At 35.9% G+C, this 18843-nt stretch overlaps 2 protein-coding genes across 2 annotated transcripts in view; one reads left to right on the plus strand and one right to left on the minus strand.

The window, feature by feature from the left end:
• The window catches only part of LOC144966101 (protein AAR2 homolog), a 417529-nt gene that overhangs the window by 382637 nt on the left and 16049 nt on the right, over window positions 1–18843 (plus strand). The window lies entirely within an intron of this gene.
• Window positions 1–18843, minus strand: part of LOC144966094 (uncharacterized) — a 38107-nt gene that overhangs the window by 13881 nt on the left and 5383 nt on the right. The window contains exons 6-13 of the mRNA XM_078902160.1: window positions 18418–18486; window positions 17953–18142; window positions 16566–16708; window positions 15532–15600; window positions 15136–15235; window positions 11600–11754; window positions 10775–10843; window positions 293–317 (exon numbers count right to left, since the gene is read on the minus strand). Coding sequence (XP_078758286.1) covers window positions 293–317; window positions 10775–10843; window positions 11600–11754; window positions 15136–15235; window positions 15532–15600; window positions 16566–16708; window positions 17953–18142; window positions 18418–18486 — 820 coding nt within the window. The remainder of the gene's footprint in view (window positions 1–292; window positions 318–10774; window positions 10844–11599; window positions 11755–15135; window positions 15236–15531; window positions 15601–16565; window positions 16709–17952; window positions 18143–18417; window positions 18487–18843) is intronic.

Below are 18843 nucleotides of genomic sequence, written 5' to 3' on the forward strand. Positions count from 1 at the left end.
TATTTAGACATGTAAACACATTGGTTGCTGATCGGCAATAAGTGGCCATCTGGTGTGATTCACTTGGAACCAGGGCAAATTTCAATGAATTTTTCATGGCTACAAAGTTTGTAATCATAAGCATTTCCCGAATAGATTTGTATTGTAAACTAAGAGATGTAGAAAATGTATTTTTGCTAAATAAGCCAGTGACGAAAAGTCATGTTGATTTGCACTGATTCGAAAATAAAAACCGCAAGTCCATAAAGGTGAAGCAATTCTCTGTCCTTGCTGGCAGCTGTCATCAACTTACTGATTTTCTGGTGCTCATGGTAAGCCTGAAAAAAAAAACAAAAAAAAAAAAGATTTCTAGAATTTAAAAAGAAAACAGAATAAGAGCCATCCAATTCAAATGAACTGGAAATGACATTGGTCGATAAACATAAATCATTAAACTGTGCCAAAAATAAGACTATTTCTTTTGTGTTAATATTTCGAAGCTTAAATTGTAGAGGCACACAGATAAAATACTATAGCAAAAGGAAACAAACCACTTCGAAGACTGGTATGGGATTGTTCAGTCACAGCTACAGAAGGTAAACTGCATATATAAGCCTGATGATATCTAATTATCACTACTTTATATAAATATTTTCATAAAATAATAGGTTAATATTAACTTGCATTAGGATTAATCATCTATTGATAATTCATTTGATGAGCATCAATCAAATACTAATGGAGAACTGCTAAATAGAATTAACATTTACCATAAACAAGACGTCTGGGATTCCTCGTCGAATTATCACACAGAAAATAAATTAATTCAAAGTGAGATTATCGCTTTAACGCGTACAGCAGAGGCATCTAATCTGTACATGTTTTGTTTGAAAAAAAACAACATTTACAGTAGCATGCCCCTGGTTTGTCTTCCGAGATAATGAAGTCAGGGGTACTGATCCACAAAATGAACATCTATCTTTAAATGTTATTTCATCATTTCCCGATGTGTAACAAAAGGTCAGCCACTTCTGACCTTGTGGAGAATTGATCGTTTCCAGGGGAAAGAGTCAAAATTAATCCAGGAAAGAACCAGGGGATTTTGTCTTTAAGGCATTTTTTTTTTGCTGTTAAAAAAAATTGATGCAACACCATGTATTTTGGGCACTCTCTCTGTGAGCATAAACCCTTAACATCTAACAATCTATGCAACACCATGTATTCTGGGCACACTCTCTGTGAGCATAAACCCTTAACATCTAACAATCTATGCAACACCATGTATTTTGGGAACACTCTCTGTGAGCATAAACCCTTAACATCTAACAATCTATGCAACACCATGTATTTTGGGCACACTCTATGTGAGCATAAACCCTTAACATCTAACAATCTATGCAACACCATGTATTTTGGGCACACTCTCTGTGAGCATAAACACTTAACATCTAACAATCTATGCAACACCATGTATTTTGGGCACACTCTCTGTGAGCATAAACCCTTAACATCTAACAATCTATGCAACACCATGTATTTTGGGCACACTCTCTGTGAGCATAAACCCTTAACATCTAACAATCTATGCAACACCATGTATTTTGGGAACACTCTCTGTGAGCATAAACCCTTAACATCTAACAATCTATGCAACACCATGTATTTTGGGCACACTCTCTGTGAGCATAAACCCTTAACATCTAACAATCTATGCAACACCATGTATTTTGGGCACACTCTCTGTGAGCATAAACCCTTAACATCTAACAATCTATGCAACACCATGTATTTTGGGCACACTCTCTGTGAGCATAAACCCTTAACATCTAACAATCTATGCAACACCATGTATTTTGGGCACACTCTCTGTGAGCATAAACCCTTAACATCTAACAATCTATGCAACACCATGTATTTTGGGAACACTCTCTGTGAGCATAAACCCTTAACATCTAACAATCTATGCAACACCATGTATTTTGGGCACACTCTCTGTGAGCATAAACCCTTAACATCTAACAATCTATGCAACACCATGTATTTTGGGCACACTCTCTGTGAGCATAAACCCTTAACATCTAACAATCTATGCAACACCATGTATTTTGGGCACACTCTCTGTGAGCATAAACCCTTAACATCTAACAATCTAATCACGGGCCAACCAACATTAACAGTGTTCTTTGGTTTCATTAACGCAGAAGATTGGAAATTTCAAACATGAAATAAATGTATCCCAATGGAATTAGCAAAAATATTACAAGTTCTGCTCATTTACGTTTTCAAAACTAATGAAAACAATGAATGTTTAGAAGTTGGTATGAGCAGAGTTACAGCCCTTGATAAACTTGACTTGCATCAGGACTGACAATTCATTCCTGTAAAACAGGCACTTCAGACAAGGAGGAAATGGAAAATGTTCCTTTTTAAAAAAAATGTTTTTTCTTCACTGACACTATTAAGGAAAAGCTTGAGCCTGAATGTATTTTATACTTCAAAATTCAACGATGCTAAATTTCTAAAAAGATGTTTTTGTTTTTAAGGGTTTTACGGCGCTTGCAACACATTTAGCTTATATCAGCACCAGTAAAATGGAGGAAAATGGGATAGTAAAAAGTTCTAGAATTACAATTTAAAGCACCCAAGAAAAAGTAAGACAAAGAGGAACCGGGAACAAATAGGGATCAGATGTAGATTCCAAGAGCATACCACCAATGTACTCAGTTTGAGATCCCCTATAAGTCTCATCCGGACACAAGCACAAAATCCAACAAAGAGGAATACACTCAAATGCTTACATCATAAATTCAAAATAACAAATATAATAATACATAACAGAGAGATGATTTACAAGGAAAAAAATATCATCTCCCAAAACAATAACTAGGCATTTGACTGTTTCCCTCCCAGCTAGGACTCCGGCCAGGACAAAACCAAGAAATCTAATTCCAAGACAAAGACAGAAAGCATGTTGGAAAACAGATATAAGGGGATAGAAGACAGTATGTACCCCTCTGCCCACTATGGGAGGTCAGGAACCCTACCCAGTAAAAAGATATACACACAATAAAAAAAACAAACCCAAAGCAAAACAGGACAAAACCATCAAGTTCATTGTACCAAATAATCTACTGTTTTATTACAAATTGATTATGAGGCAAGTTACTCCAAAATTTAATCTGAGAATCACTTATCATCTTGTTAATAAAAGTCACTTCATTTGTGTCAAAGACCGGATTGATGAAAACGAACTAAAAACATTGCACCATTTTGAAGATTGCCTGAAAAGTCCTGTCACCTCCTTCCACAAAACCCCCCATCAAATGAAGGCTATACACTGCTATCCTTAGTTTTCCACGAGTTCGTCGTTTCTGTCAGCACAAGTACGCTAATGATGAACTAGTTGTTGCAATGTTGTTTCTTTTTCTTTTGCCTCAACTATGCACATTTGCTTCGATGTCATGTATTCTTTGAACTTGGTGAAAAGAAGTCTGAAAGAGCTAAATTTGAACTAGAGGGAGGATGAAGTTGGTTTTCTAAAATCAAACCGAAGCATCTTGAGTGCTCCAACTGATGGGTGGTGCATCTGTCACCGTGATGGGGAGATCACACAAAGGTTGTTCTTGATGATCCGTTTCTGATAGATTGCCATCACTCCATCTTTAAACCCACCTTCTCACAGGACTCACTTTACAGAAGTATGGCTGTCGACATTTTCAAATATAAAGCATGTTTAGTGATAAAGTCCCTTGAGTGCAAAGACACTCAGTAATCAAACACTGTTTTAGAACAAGTTCCTCATTTCCTCCCACAAATCTGACAGTAATTAGGGGTAATGCTTTGGCCAATTCATTGCTCACGGATGTGACGAAAACAGTTTAATGTTGCTTCAAGATTTCTAAGCTGATTGTCTAAAACTGATGACGCCATTTCAATTAGAAAATAAAATACAGCAAAGAAGGCAAGACTTTTAGTCAAATCTCGTAATTACAAATAAAAACTACAGGTTTTAGTTCTGGTCTTCGACATCAGAATAACGTTTGTATCTTTCCCATTCTCATTAGATATAGTTAAAAGCAGGACTTCTCCCCATTGAAGATGTTACTTTTCTCACCCCAGTTAATTTTGTTAACTGGTAATGAGTCAAGACAACAACTGGCTTAAAGCTCTGGGGCTCGAATCTATAGAATCCACATCTTCATTGAATTGGCTGATATATTATCAATGTGGGAAGGGGGGGGGGGGAATAAGCATCCTATTATGGGGACCTTGTCAAAAAGTAAGTGACAGGTTTAAGATTTGGGCAATACAAGACAAAACTATTCACAATTCACACATATAGGGATAGACAAGGCTAATATTTGTTCCAACGAGAGCTGTACATGAACACAAAGTGACAGGTTTAAGATTTGGGCAATACAAGACAAAACTATTCACAATTCACACATATAGGGATAGACAAGGCTAGTATTATTTGTTCTTCGTTAGTGATTGCAACAGCATCAAAGGAAGCAAAAGACACAAGTAGACCACAGTATTGGTTGCAACAGCTTTCGATCATTTCAACATAAGTAACAGGAAGATGGTAGACAAGGACAATTTGATAGATCTTGAGATCAGTGGCTACAGACACTGACATAAAATAAGACAAATGGGAAAAGTTCCTCTTCCCAGCCAAGCCAATGACGACCCAGTCGTATAACATGAGATCATTGTGAAAGTCACTCTGGTAATTCCTAAATTCACTCAAAAGAAATGATTTGCAAGGGAAAAAAATATTTCATTTCACAGAAAAACAAACTAACATCCGATTTCTTCCTTTGTGGAGAAGTCCCCAGCCAGGGCCTGGCCAAACCAAGTCACATCATTCCATGAGAAGGACAGAAAGACAAAAGTGACATCCAACTATGGGGACAGAGGACCCTACAAGCAACCAAATCCAACTGCCTTGTGTTTCCGTTTACTGTACAAGTTTTCCCCGGTCATTCCTTCATTCATCAAACCAATTATACAACTTACTTGCCTGATTGCCTTCAGGTAGAATTGATTTGATGAAAGACAAAATGACAAACAAAATCATTCACATTAAACATAAGCACTGAAGAAGTTATCAAAGTAAAAATGAAGTAGTGATTCAGGCCATTAGGCTCAAGGAACCAGAGTTTATCCCGGTTTCTATAGCGTGAAATGGACACTAGCAATTTCTTGCTAACCTTTGGATAGGACACTAGTCTAACAGACCCAGCTACCCAATCACTGGTGGGGGGACAGGAGGGTCAGAAAAAATTCTGGTCTTAACCTGGGATTGATGGCAGTCCCTTTGCATGTTCTGGTTGGAGCACTGGTACAGATTGGAGCACTGGTACAGATTGGAGCACTGGTACATATTGGAGCATTGGTACAGATTGGAGCACTGATACAGATTGGAGCACTGGTACAGATTGGAGCATTGGTACAGATTGGAGCACTGGTACTGGTACAACTCATACATAATACAAGTCAATCATTTCTTGATACAAAACCATTATTTACAAAGGAAATATGAAAAGATGGATAGTGGGGATTTTGGACATTTCAATCAGCAGATTTCCACACAAAACCAAGGACCAGTTAAAGCTGAACAACACTATAAAAACCTACAAGCCGCGGAAAATTATCATTGTTTTTTTTTTTTTAAGGATTTTACGGTGCTTGCAACACATTAAGGTCATATCAGCGTGAGTAAAACGGAAGAAAATGGAAAAGTAAAAAGTTCTAGAATTCAATTAAAGCACCAAAGAAAAGGTAAGACAACAGGGAATGGTTCAAATAGGAAACAGATGTAGATTCCAAGAGCACATTATCATTGTACTTAGTTCGAGATCACCTAAAAGTCTCATCCAGACACAAGCACAGGTCCCCACTAAGAGGAATACACTCAAATGTCTACAAATCATGTATATATATGTAGAACAAATAATAATACAGTCCATAAAAGAGAGAGATGATTTACAAGATAAAAAAATATCTCCAGGACAAAACCAAGTAATCTCATTCCAAGACAGACAGAAAGCATGTTGGAAAACAGCTAAAGGGGGATAAAAGACACAGTAAGTGCCTCCCTGCCCACAATGGGAGGTCAGGAACCCTACCGGATACAGAGGGATAGAAGACACAGTAAGTGCCTCCCTGCCCACAATGGGAGGTCAGGAACCCCACCCAGATACAGAGGGATAGAAGACACAGTAAGTGCCTCCCTGCCCACTATGGGAGGCCAGGAACCCCACCCAGATACAGAGGGATAGAAGACACAGTAAGTGCCTCCCTGCCCACTATGGGAGGTCAGGAACCCCACCCAGGAAAGTTATCATAAGGGACGAATCTGACCTTTGACATGCAGAAAGAGGACATGGAGACGAAAACCACAATACAATATCTTTGCATTGAAGCTTACATACGATTATTCACAGTTGTTGTTATCATCCACCCCCCCCCCCCCCCCCCCCACCCCTTACAGTCCTAATACTAATAGGCATAAAATACAGTTCCAACAACAACAACAAAAATCTATAAAAGACTCATGGATTGTTTCATTATAGTCAGTAGAAATGGTGCCTTTTCCAAAACGTGAAATTCCAAATATCAAACTTTTGGCCATAGATCATGATCTCAGAAACCCCCACCCCCAAGCTAGTCGACAAATCACAAACTGTCAAAATCAGTCCAGCAATTAAGTCTGTAGATGTGCGCAAGGAATATCATAATCTTGTATTAATTGGAATTGGACTTGACCCGAGAAAGATATATATATATATATATATATATATATATATATATATATATAAAAGAGAGAGAGAGAGATAGGAGAGAGAGAGAGAAGAGAGAGAGAGAGAGAAAGAGAGAGGAGAGAAAGAGGAGAGAGAGAGAGAGAGAGAGAGAGAGAGAGAGAGAGAGAGAGAGGAGAGAGAGAGAGAGAGAGAGAGAGAGAGAGAGAGAGAGAGAGAGAGAGAGAGAGAGAGAGAGAGAGAGAGAGAGAGAGAGAAAGAGAGAGAGAATGCACAATTGGTATTTTACATATTGAGATAACAGGCCCAGTAACAGCCTGCCCTCTTCTTCTTCCTTCTCTCTCTCTCTCTCTCTCTCTCTCTCTCTCTCTCTCTCTCTCTCTCTCTCTCTCTCTCTCTCTCACACATTTTGCAAAATAAGAGAAATCTAAGAGACCTAAAATGGAGTAAATGCACAATCTATCATATAATAATTTGTGAGGTGAAACAAATTGTATGGGAAAGAAAAAAGTGATTGTAATGATGATACTGAGTTGATGCCGGGACAACGATGTAATTGGTGACAATGATTGTGAGGTTTTCCTTGAAACCCAAAATTTTAGACCAGAAACGAGGACGCAATAACCCTCAGTCTTTAGCTTTAGACCTGAATTGTACTGGTCAAACCAGAAATTGTCACCTGTCTTCTATAAACGAGCTGAGACTCATATCTCACCTAGAATAAACCTTATAAATGAACAAACAAAAACATGTCATAACTCATCTCTTTCCTTTACAAGTATAATATGGGCCTTTGTTGCAGCAATAATATTGTTGCCATTGGTCTTCTACTAGACAGGAAAAAAGCTGTTGAGGTGTGAGGAGCCCCCCCCCCCCCCCCTCCCCCAACCCGAGAAAAAGCAGAAAAACTGGACATTTTGAACCCCTGTCTTATATAGGGGCAATGAGATAATATGCTTACAATAAGATGCATACTATAATTTAACGGTAAGGGAAGAAAACTGAAAATTACTGTATCAATTTTCATAACCAAACAAAACCAATTGTATCATAAATATTGTCATTGCAGAATGAAATGAAGTGAATAATTGATTAAAAGTAAAAGTATAACTGATCACTGTTTCCTCAACCTCCTCAGGACACGTTACTCGTGTCATTTGATGAGTTACTTACCCTTGTCGTCTATAACTTTCAACCCCCCCCCCCCCCCCCAAATTACAAAGTGCAGTTTAGTGCAAATGACAGTTTTACTTTAACCCTTTTTCTTTGTTTATCTGTTTTCAAAGAATTATTCTGTGCACACCATAGAGATCTTTATTTGACCATATAAAAGCATTTGATTCCAGTGTTTGTTCAACAAGACCATCGTGAAACCAAACCGATAACCGTGAACTCAAATATGAATTCCTCGAATCCAGGAAAAAATTTGGGACATTCGAATGAATTCAAGGAGACTGTGCGTGTTTCGATGAATATGTACGCGTGTTTCGATGAATATGTACGCGTGTTTCGATGAATATGTACGCGTGTCTCGATGAATATGTACGCGTGTTTCGATGAATATGTACGCGTGTTTCGATGAATATGTACGCAAGTTTACAGATAAACTGGAGATAACATGTGAGTGAAGGACAAATTACTTGGGAGTCCAACTGTTGTTTTTGTTTTGTTTTGTATTTTCAAATCATTTATTAAGTACAAGGCATGTATTGCAGACAAGATTACACAACGTAAGGAAATACTGTCAAGAGAATTATTAATCCTTGTTGTTGCTTACAGGATTTATCGTCCCTGAATACAAACCGGCATGTATTGCAGACAAGATTACACAACCTAAGGAAATACTGTCAAGAGAATTATTAATCCTTGTTGCTTACAGGATTTATTGTCCCTGAATACAAACCTTTCATCCTTCATAGACTTAAGACTCTGATGGATGGAAAGAGAATTATCGTGTCATCTTGATGATGACCACTTTCAGTGTCCAGGCTTCTTTATTTATAGGTCAGGATTGACCTAATAATCTCACTGAACACCCAGGGTCATTTCACAGCAAAATATGCCGATTAACTTTCAAGACAACACGTTTTCTTTGAACCTCATAATGGGAGGATTAAATTGTCTGTTCAATGTCGGTATAATGGCAGTGCCAACGATAAGTAAAAAATAATAAAATAGAGCGTACGGTAGGGTATATATTTTTGAAACAACGCAATAAGAAAGGGTTTTGGGTAAAACTAGTAAAGTAAATGAAGAAAGGAATTAAATGGGCTGATGGCAGTCCAAAGACAGACAACCAACACCCTGACAGTGTTTTCATAAAATTGACAAAAATTTAAAAAATAAATAAATAAATAAAATATATATATAAATATAAAAACAAAACACCTGATGATGCAGACGTTTGTATAAGGATAATACTGACTAGTCCCAGGGTGGATGTCGTATGCCTTACACAGGTTTCACTGTATTTGGTTGTCATGATTTGAGTTACTTAGTTTACTAAAAAGTAATTTTGTATCAATAAAGATGAGAGAAGATTGAAATGGTAAGCAGACCTGCTCAATTGAAAATTTCAAATTTAGTTATTTTTATGTCAGTTTTTAGTAATTTGACAAGGAAATTTTAGTGATTTCCGAAATTGTATACACACAACCACAATTTGACATTGATGATCACTTCAACATTACACCGTCATTATTATTATTATAGCAGTAGAAGTTGTTCCTCATCATTATTATTACTATTATTATCATTATGATTACTATTATTATTATTATTATCTTCATCATCATCATTATGTAAGTATCACTGAGAATTTAAAATTCGTAATTTTCCATAAAATTTTGTGTTTTTATAATTGGCCATGAAATTTGTCTAAAATTTGTAAAATAATGAAAATTTCGTAAGTTTCCGCAGGTATGTGTTAAGAGATGATAGAAGGAGTACGTGGGAAGGAAAGTATTGGATATACAATTAGCGGGGAAAAAACACAAAAGGGACGCCCAAAGACTAGATAGATGGCTAGGATAAGGGATGATATGAAAGAACTGGGCCTGGAGGAAGATGATGCTATGAACCGAGATGCATGGAGATGTGGCATTCATTATGGCAACCCTGCAAAATGCAGGATGTGCTGAAAGAAGAAGAGGAAGATGAGTATCATATCACGAAGGAAGTGTAGGAATCAGTCATTGAGACAGAGATAATGCAGGCAGCAGCTTGAATGCCTATGAGATTTATGAGAACACTAAATATTTGTCCATTTTCATCTCATTAACAAAAGATAAAAGCTTATTTAACGTCATAACAAATACAATTAATGTAAAAAAAGTCTTTTCTTTTTGTAATCCATTAAGAACATGGTTTAATCTCACACAAAATTATCTCTGCCATATTTGATTTTGTTTGCATCCAGAAGGCAGGATTGCCCAGGTGACATGGAAGGACAAAAAGCATCATCCAAAGTATTTTCCTGTCCTCCAGCTCCACTGATCGGGGACCTGGTGCTTAATTTGAAACCTTCAGGAATACATCTTATGTTTATCTGGGAGGTGACTTACCACAGTAGAACTCTCAAACAAAATCCTATTTGAAGAAACTCTCGGTCTCTTTCCTGAGCTTTAATGCTATTCAAGTTGACATTATCTCGTATTCAAGCTCATTTTCCACACAGAGTGAAAACAAAAATTCCTTTTATAAAAATGACGCATAAGAGAAAACACGAGACGGTTCTGACGACTCGGGCCAGGCGTTCTTTCAAAATAATGCTACTGTAAATGGCAACAGTCTTCAAAATCTTGGGACAGGTTGCGACAATAAATTCAAATTTCATGCCTCAGATGGAATTTCTCCAAAGTGATAGATTCAGTATCCTATCAATGCAAAACCTTTTCTGTATCAAAAAACGCACGTGATTCAAATCTTGAAAAGTCCCTTTTAAAAAGTCTGTATGAGAGAAAATAAAATATATATATATATATATATATATATATATATATAATATATACATATATAACAAAAAAACTTACCTGCTTGTGCTTTTTGCCAATGAGGTGATCATAAAAATTTCCTGCTGAGACCATTTGGGATGCGCAAAGCTGACGAATGGAAAGAAAAAAAGCTTTAAAAATTTGACAAAGTAATCTGTTTTAATTCTATCAATCAAATATGAACCAGTAATGACAAGGAACTGACGGCGCTGGATAAAATATATAGAAAATGATAAAACAGATTAAAAACGGAAAGAATTGTCCTCTTACATCGATATAGCAGGGGATTCCAGAACCTCAGTGGGTAGAGCACTCGCTGCACACACACAAAGGGACCTAGATTGATCCCAGGGGCACTCAAGATTTCTTCTTCCCCCCCCCCCCCCCCCCCTCTGTCCACCCAGCAGTAAATGGGTAGCTGGGTCTGTTAGAAAGTGTAGCAAGTAATTGCTATTGTCCGTTTCACGCTATAGAAACCGAGATAAACTCCGACTTTAGAGGTCTTGCGGCTCTGAAGGACAACTAAATATACCTAGACTGAGGATCTTCCCACTGCTGGGCATGGGGCAACATTTTCATTGCTTTCACTCAAATAGATGTAATAAACCTCTTTTCAACCGTCTATTACAAAAGTAAAAATGTTACAATAAACAGGATTTGCTCTTTCCCACACAAAAAAAATTTAAACAAAGCAATACAGACACTCCCCTCTTCCCTCTGCATAAAAAAAAATATCTAAAAATGATTTAATCAAACTAAAAAAATATTCATAATCTTAATTAAATAAAAATCTGATCAATAACACCCTGAACAGAGCAATCCATATCTTTCATTGCCAGTTATAAATAACATTACAATACTAACCTTACAATAAAACTCCAATTTGGTAATATCTATCTCATGCTTCTTTTTCCTCTTTTGGGACAACCCTCGAATCCCATCCGTGCTGGCCTCCAAAAGCATCTCTTTGGTTATATTGTAATGTTCCCAATTCAAGTTTGCATTAAAGATATCAAATTCTGCAACAACAACAACAACAAGATAAATAAATAGCTGAAAATTTATTGAATAAAAGTTTTGACTTGTCATTAGAGTACCAGCTGCACTTTAGAAATTTTATTTTTTAAAATCATTTTTAATAATAATAATAATCTATTGTATCCCAAAAAAGGAAATTTATAGTTATAATTTAGATAGTAAAATTAATAGATAATAAAAACATGTCATAAAAAATGTATATATAAACAAGGAGTGGTTTCATAGCCAGAGTTGTACTTTATATCAATCATTTCAATACTGTAAAACAGTTAAAATTGTCATTGTAAGTATTGCAAAACAAATAAATTAAGTTAATATTTACATTATTAGGTCGTAAAAAAAGAAAAAAAAATAGAAAAAAACAAAACAAAAAACCCCCCAACCTATTGCTTGACATTAAAAAGTCTAACCCTAGACGTCAGAAAGGATTTTCTGTGTCTCTCTGTCTTAGTTGAGATAGAGAAGGGGCGACCACTCCTTCTTGACATAATAACTGATATGGTCTTAGTGGTTGACGATGGTCGTTTGATATTTTATTTATTTTACTCATACAAAATTTTTCATATTAAAGATCTAATTGTCAACATCATTTATATAGTATTTATTTTTTTAATTGATTTTATTTTGTTCTTCTCACTACTGAGCAATTGCCTCCCCAAGCTGTTATGCAAAACAATTTCAATTACTGCTTTATAAAATAATATGCAGAGGGTTTTATCAATTCTAAACTGAGAAAGTTTTGATAATAAGTACGTCTGCACATCTTACATTCAATTATTTTCATGTGTTCATCTCACTTGAGCCTGTCATCAATCATCACACCTAGGTACTTGTCGTGAGGAATTTGCTGGACTAATTGGTACTTTAATTTTAACGGTTCTATTGTTTCCTTCACTTTCTTAAGTCAATTACTAGCTTCTTTGTCTTGCTTATGTTAAGCTCTAGTTGATTGACATCACACTAATACACAAATCTATCAATTTCCTGCCTAAAAGCTACTTCATTGCCATTTAAAGGTACATTCAGGTCATGACTTCTTCAGTCATTCGTGTATATTGTGAAAAACACAGGGGACAATACACAACCTTGAGGAGCACCAGTATTTGTAGTACAGGAAGACACGTCTTGTCCTAATTGAACATTCTGTGCTCCATGAATGACGATATAACCCTAGTTACTTAATAGCCAGTGATTCAAGAAGACACGTCTTGTCCTAATTGAACATTCTGTGCTCCATGAATGACGATATAACCCTATTTACTTAATAGTCAGTGATTCAAGAAGATACAAAATGGTCAGGAAGACACGTCTTGTCCTAATTGAACATTCTGTGCTCCATGAATGACGATATAACCCTATTTACTTAATAGTCAGTGATTCAAGAAGATACAAAATGGTCAGGAAGACACATCTTGTCCTAATTGAACATTCTGTGCTCCATGAATGAAGATATAACCCTAGTTACTTAATAGCCAGTGATTCAAGAAGACACGTCTTGTCCTAATTGAACATTCTGTGCTCCATGAATGACGATATAACCCTATTTACTTAATAGTCAGTGATTCAAGAAGATACAAAATGGTCAGGAAGACACGTCTTGTCCTAATTGAACATTCTGTGCTCCATTAACGATGATATAACCCTATTTACTTAATAGCCAGTGATTCAAGAAGACACGTCTTGTCCTAATTGAACATTCTGTGCTCCATGAATGCCGATATAACCCTATTTACTTAATAGCCAGTGATTCAAGAAGATACAAAATGGTCAGGACACAAAAAAAATATATTCATCTTTGACCTGGAAATGGAAATTACTTGATAGAAACTGATTATTACTAATTAAAAAAAAGACAGAGACTCAATAACTAATGGATTGATAGAATTAAATAATAAGTATATTGACAGATTACTATATTATGGAAAATATTAAACAAGACTTTTGGGATGGAAGACTTCGCTATTGTCATTTTATTCATGTGTACCCCCCCCCCCCCCCCCCCCCCCCCCCCCCCCCTAGGAAGGTGGAAAGGAAAAAGAGAAAAACAACAACAATAAAAAAAAAACATAAAATGAAAAAACAGAATTCAGGACAAAAAAAAAAAAACTCTCTTTAATCTCTAAAAAACAAGGAAGTATTGACTGTGACCAACACAGAAGAATCAGCATAATGAGCCAGGCTACAAAAATTATGTTAATAATACTTATGAAAGGAATGAGGAGCAAGATTTCTCCAGAGATAAGTGACGAGCAGTTTGGTTTTGTTAAAGAAAAGGGTACAGTAAATGCAATCTTTACATTGAAAACAAAAATGCAACGGTCAATCAAAAAACAAAAATCACTTTATCTATGCTTCATTGATTATTCCAAAACTTTTGATTCAGTACAGCACGAAACGCTAATCAAAATCTTAGAAAAGATCGGTATAGACAGTAAAGACCTTCGACTTGTGAAAAACTTATATAGTGGTGTGCAAAAGTGAAGAGATGGGCCTGAAACTAAATGTTAAGAAAACTTAATGCATGGTGGTCTCAAAGAATGACAACAACACGACCTTCCACTTGTCAAGCAAAGGAGAGACCATCAAACAAGTAAAGAAATTTAAATATCTAGGCACTATCATCACCCATGACACACGTGACAAAGAAGATATAAAACAAAGAATAGCAATATCAAAAAAACGTGTTCCATAAAATGCGACCAGTTGTGTCAAACAACAACCTAAACTTGAAGACCAGAATGAAAGTAGTAGAAAAATATGTTATATAAGTACCCTTTTATACAGTTGTGAAACGTGGATGCTTGACAAAGAATGTACGAGGAGGTTGGAGCATTTGAGATGTGGGTGTATAGAAGAATGTTGAGGGTATCATGGACAGGCAGGTGTACGAACGAGGAAGTGTTGGAGAAGGTGAGAAAGAGAAGAATACTGAACGATAACATCAGAAAGAGGCAGTTACGGTTTCTGGGACATGTGTGGAGAAGAGACAGAATAGAAAAGTTGGTAACATCTGGGATGATCGAAGGAAAGAGAGCTAGAAGAAGACAAAGAATGACTTATCTAAATAACCTAAGAATGGCCAAATGTGACTTAAAAAGCAACACAGATTTCATGCGCACCGCAGAGGATCGTGATTCGCTGAGACAGCTGACCGGCAACGTACTCAAGAGTACAAGCCACGATGGATGATGATGAATCTCTAAAAATGTCAAGACTATTAAAAGCTGTAGGAAGAGATAACTTCTATATGTCAAAATAAAACAATTTCATAAAAAAAAATAAAAATAAAGCAATGACTAATGAATCCCCAATCTCCCTTTTCTAACACTAACATACCCTGCCCTTTTCTAATACTAACATACCCTGTAGAAGGCTTCTTTCTTTTTCTGTCAATCCCTGTTCATCCCTCTCGTCTTCCTCTTCGTTCGTTGCCTTTTCTGTATTCATTTCTTTTGTAACTTTCTAGATTTCAAAATAGGAAAAATCTGAGTTAGAATTGGTTATTGACACAGAATTTACAGAACAACCCTTTACTTATCTATATGGATCAACTGCAAAATTAAATGTTAAAAAATTTAGGACTATTGAGTGTATTATTATTATCATAAGTAAAAGGACTGGGACAAAATCGCAATTTTTCAAATTATCTTTTTCATTCATAATCTTGTTAGACCAAAATACATCCTCCATTAAGAGTAATTGCGCACGGTATCACAATGTTGTTGACAGAATTTATGGATAAATTATTTGTAACTTACATTCTTATGCTTCTTGCCATTGAGATGATCATAGAAAGTGGCAGTTGATGTACTCTGAATATCACACAGCTGTAAAAAGAGAAAAAGTTGAAGAAAAATATTTTAAAATGTTAATTTTACAAAGAAAAGATCAAAATAGAAAAACTAAAATTCAATGGCGAGCAGAAAAAAATTAAATTAAACAAAACATTTATTTTGAATAACAAAGATTTTAGAAAACCAAAAAAAACCCCCAAAAGTATGAAAAAAACCCAACAAATCATCTCTTGGTGTTCCATACTTTGGACAAGTCTGGAATATGCCGTCAGTAGGGGTCCTCCTATCCTTCATCACATTGCACACGCCTGTTTCTTCTGATTTGAAGATCTTGTGTGTATCAAGTTTCAAGCTAATGTGTCCTGATTGTACTCTAAAAACTATGACCTGGTCTTTTCTAATTTGAAATTTGATAGGATCGGATAGCTCAGGTGGATCTTGAACCAGTTGGCTTTTGCTTTGGCCTTGGTGATTGACTTGATTCATCAACTTCATCAAAGTTTTCATCTCGTGTATCCTCAGATCCCATTCTGACCAAAGTATCTGATATTTCATTTTCTACGAAGCCACAGAGATCAGGAATCCATTGAAGTCTCACGTCTTTTGCTTTTTGATTTAGTTTCTTTAGTTCTCTGCTTCCATTGTCAATCAAGATTTAGAATGTCAAATACTTGTAAGGAACTAATTGGCGTTGGCAAAGGATTTTGATTCCATATCTATTATTATGATGATGATGTCATACTGACAATTACACCAAGTTAATGAGGTTTTACTGACAATTACACCAAGTTAATGAGTCTTTACTGACATAAAAATACGATGTATATTAACATCCTAATACCAAGTTAATAGGTTTTACTGACATAACAATACTATGTAAATTAACATCCTAATCAGAGCATTTGAATCACTCCTCTATTCAACTCGTTTAAAAGACATTTTTATTTCATTAAATCATTTTGCAGTCAATCAAACCTTAAGATTGTTTGGTAACCTACCCTACAGTAAAATTGCAAGTTGAAAAGGTCAAAACATCTGTTTTCATATTTGGGTACTTTAGTCTCCAAGCTGGCTTCTGCCAACATGCTTTCCGTGATTTCATTTGACTCCCAATCAATGTTTACATCTCTGTTATTGAAATCTGAAAAGAATAAGAAAAGTTAAGAGGCATTACAATGACATGAAACTAAAACATAAGTAAAATGTCTGCTATACACATCAATATTATTTCATTGAGAAAATAGCCTACCAACACGCGGTAATGATAAAGCTTTTCCATTTATCTCTACATTCGACATTCACATCTCCTAAAAGTGTTGCTCCTCATTCTTTTACAAGAGAATGTTTGCTATTTTTAGACCTGTAAATGAGCTCTATAAAAACTGACTGAGACTGAAACTGAACCTCACTGAAACTCTTCGTATCAGAAAAATCCAAAGAATCGAGATAATAGTAAACAGCAAGCTCACTTGAGCAAAACAATGACAGAAAACTAATTTACGAGGGAATTAATTAGGCTACTTACAAATGTTTCTTATAATTAGGTACCCAATCAGTGAAGAAATGGTCAACAAGTTTGTTTACAATGTGAGGCAATCGAGATGCGCTTGTAGCAATCATATAACTTTTGATTTGAAGGTGTCTTCATAACGCACTTCCGGCTTTCGCATTAAACATTTTCATACTTTTAGGTTCCACCAAGTAAATGTAGTCAATTTTGGCTTAGACAAAACAGTGAAATTTATCGCTCGGCGGCTCAGTTAAAATTGGCTACCTTTGGGATCATGACAGGTTTGGAAAGTGAAAAAATAATTTCACGAAGGCTGTGTGAAAATACAATGGGGTGTGTTCAGACACGGCAATTCTAAGAAGCGTCGCTTGCCTTGGCAATATATCCATCGTAAATATAAATGGCCCTTGAGCTATGCATAGCGCTGTAGATCATTCTTAATTACTTCACGGTCATTCGACTACGATTCATGAATTCTTTCTTCACTTCTTTCTTTCCTTTTAAAAAATATTTGAATTTGACGAATTGATTGATTTCAGTTAATTGACTGAGAATTTACAGGTCTATATTTTGTTGAATGTTGACAGTGCAATCTGGAGATCACACAAAATCAGACAGTGCGATAGAAGTGGAAAATTAATGTCTTCATGTATTCACAAAGAATACTGGGTAATGTAAATGTTGCTGGTCGAAGCTCGAAGAAATAAATAACAAGGTGAAATTGAATGTAAGCTTCAAATTAATTACGAAAACAGATGAAACGGACGTTTTGGGTTTCCCCTTTATCAACAAAACAGGATGAATGAAACACTACAGACGAATGAGATTATAATTAAGTTTAAAACAAAAAACAGCAATACATAAACAATGCTCACTTTCATAGTAGCTTCTCTCATAGGCCTCGTTGTCCTCTTTCTGCTTCTGCCCATCATCAGAATCATCATCATCATCATCAACGACATCATTATTATCATTTTTAACCTCTGAATCAACAAATCCGAATTCACCAAATTTTTCTTCAGGGTTCTCCTCAATGTCGACAGAACCAACGTCTTGCTCAGCTCTCTGAAATACAAAGATAACCCATAAAGCTGAATGTTAAGAATCCAGTTGAAAAATGTGGCACAAAAAACTTATTGGGACACACAGTAAATATAACAGCTGTGCTTTGCCTTGAGGACAGAAAATTGAACTGAGGATCAGATATTCAATCGGAAACTCCCACTCAAGATGCCGTCTTGTTCTTTGTGATTAATTAAAGACTTATGGGGAGCCTTCAGAATTAAAAAAACAAAAATTAATTCAAATATCTCATGTGATAAAACAATATCCAGACTCACCATTTTGTGCTTTTTACCAACCATATGGTCATGGAAATTTCCAGCTGAGACTGTTTGTACATCACAGAGCTAGAAAAAAAACAGAAAACAGTATTAAACTATTATCAGGGTTACTACTGATCCTCACTAGAGATTTACAAAGTCTCTTGGCGTATTGGCTGAAAGAAAGAGTCTCAGTCTCCCATAGTGGGCAGGGGGGAGGGGGTGTACATACTGTGTCTTTTATCTCATTATATGTTTTCCAACATGCTTTCTGTCTTTATCTTGGAATGAGATTACTTGGTTTTGTCCTGGCCCTGGCCGGAGTCCTAGCTGGGAGGGAAACAGTCAAATTCATAGTTGTTTTGGGAGATGATATCTTTTTCCTTGTAAATCATCTCTCTGTTATGTATTATTATATTTGTTATTTTGAATTTATAATGTAAG

The sequence above is a fragment of the Berghia stephanieae genome, chromosome 2 (assembly GCF_034508935.2).
Source record: "Berghia stephanieae isolate SIO BIC M18660-M18661 chromosome 2, UCSD_Bste_1.3, whole genome shotgun sequence".
Lineage (NCBI taxonomy): Eukaryota > Metazoa > Mollusca > Gastropoda > Nudibranchia > Aeolidiidae > Berghia > Berghia stephanieae.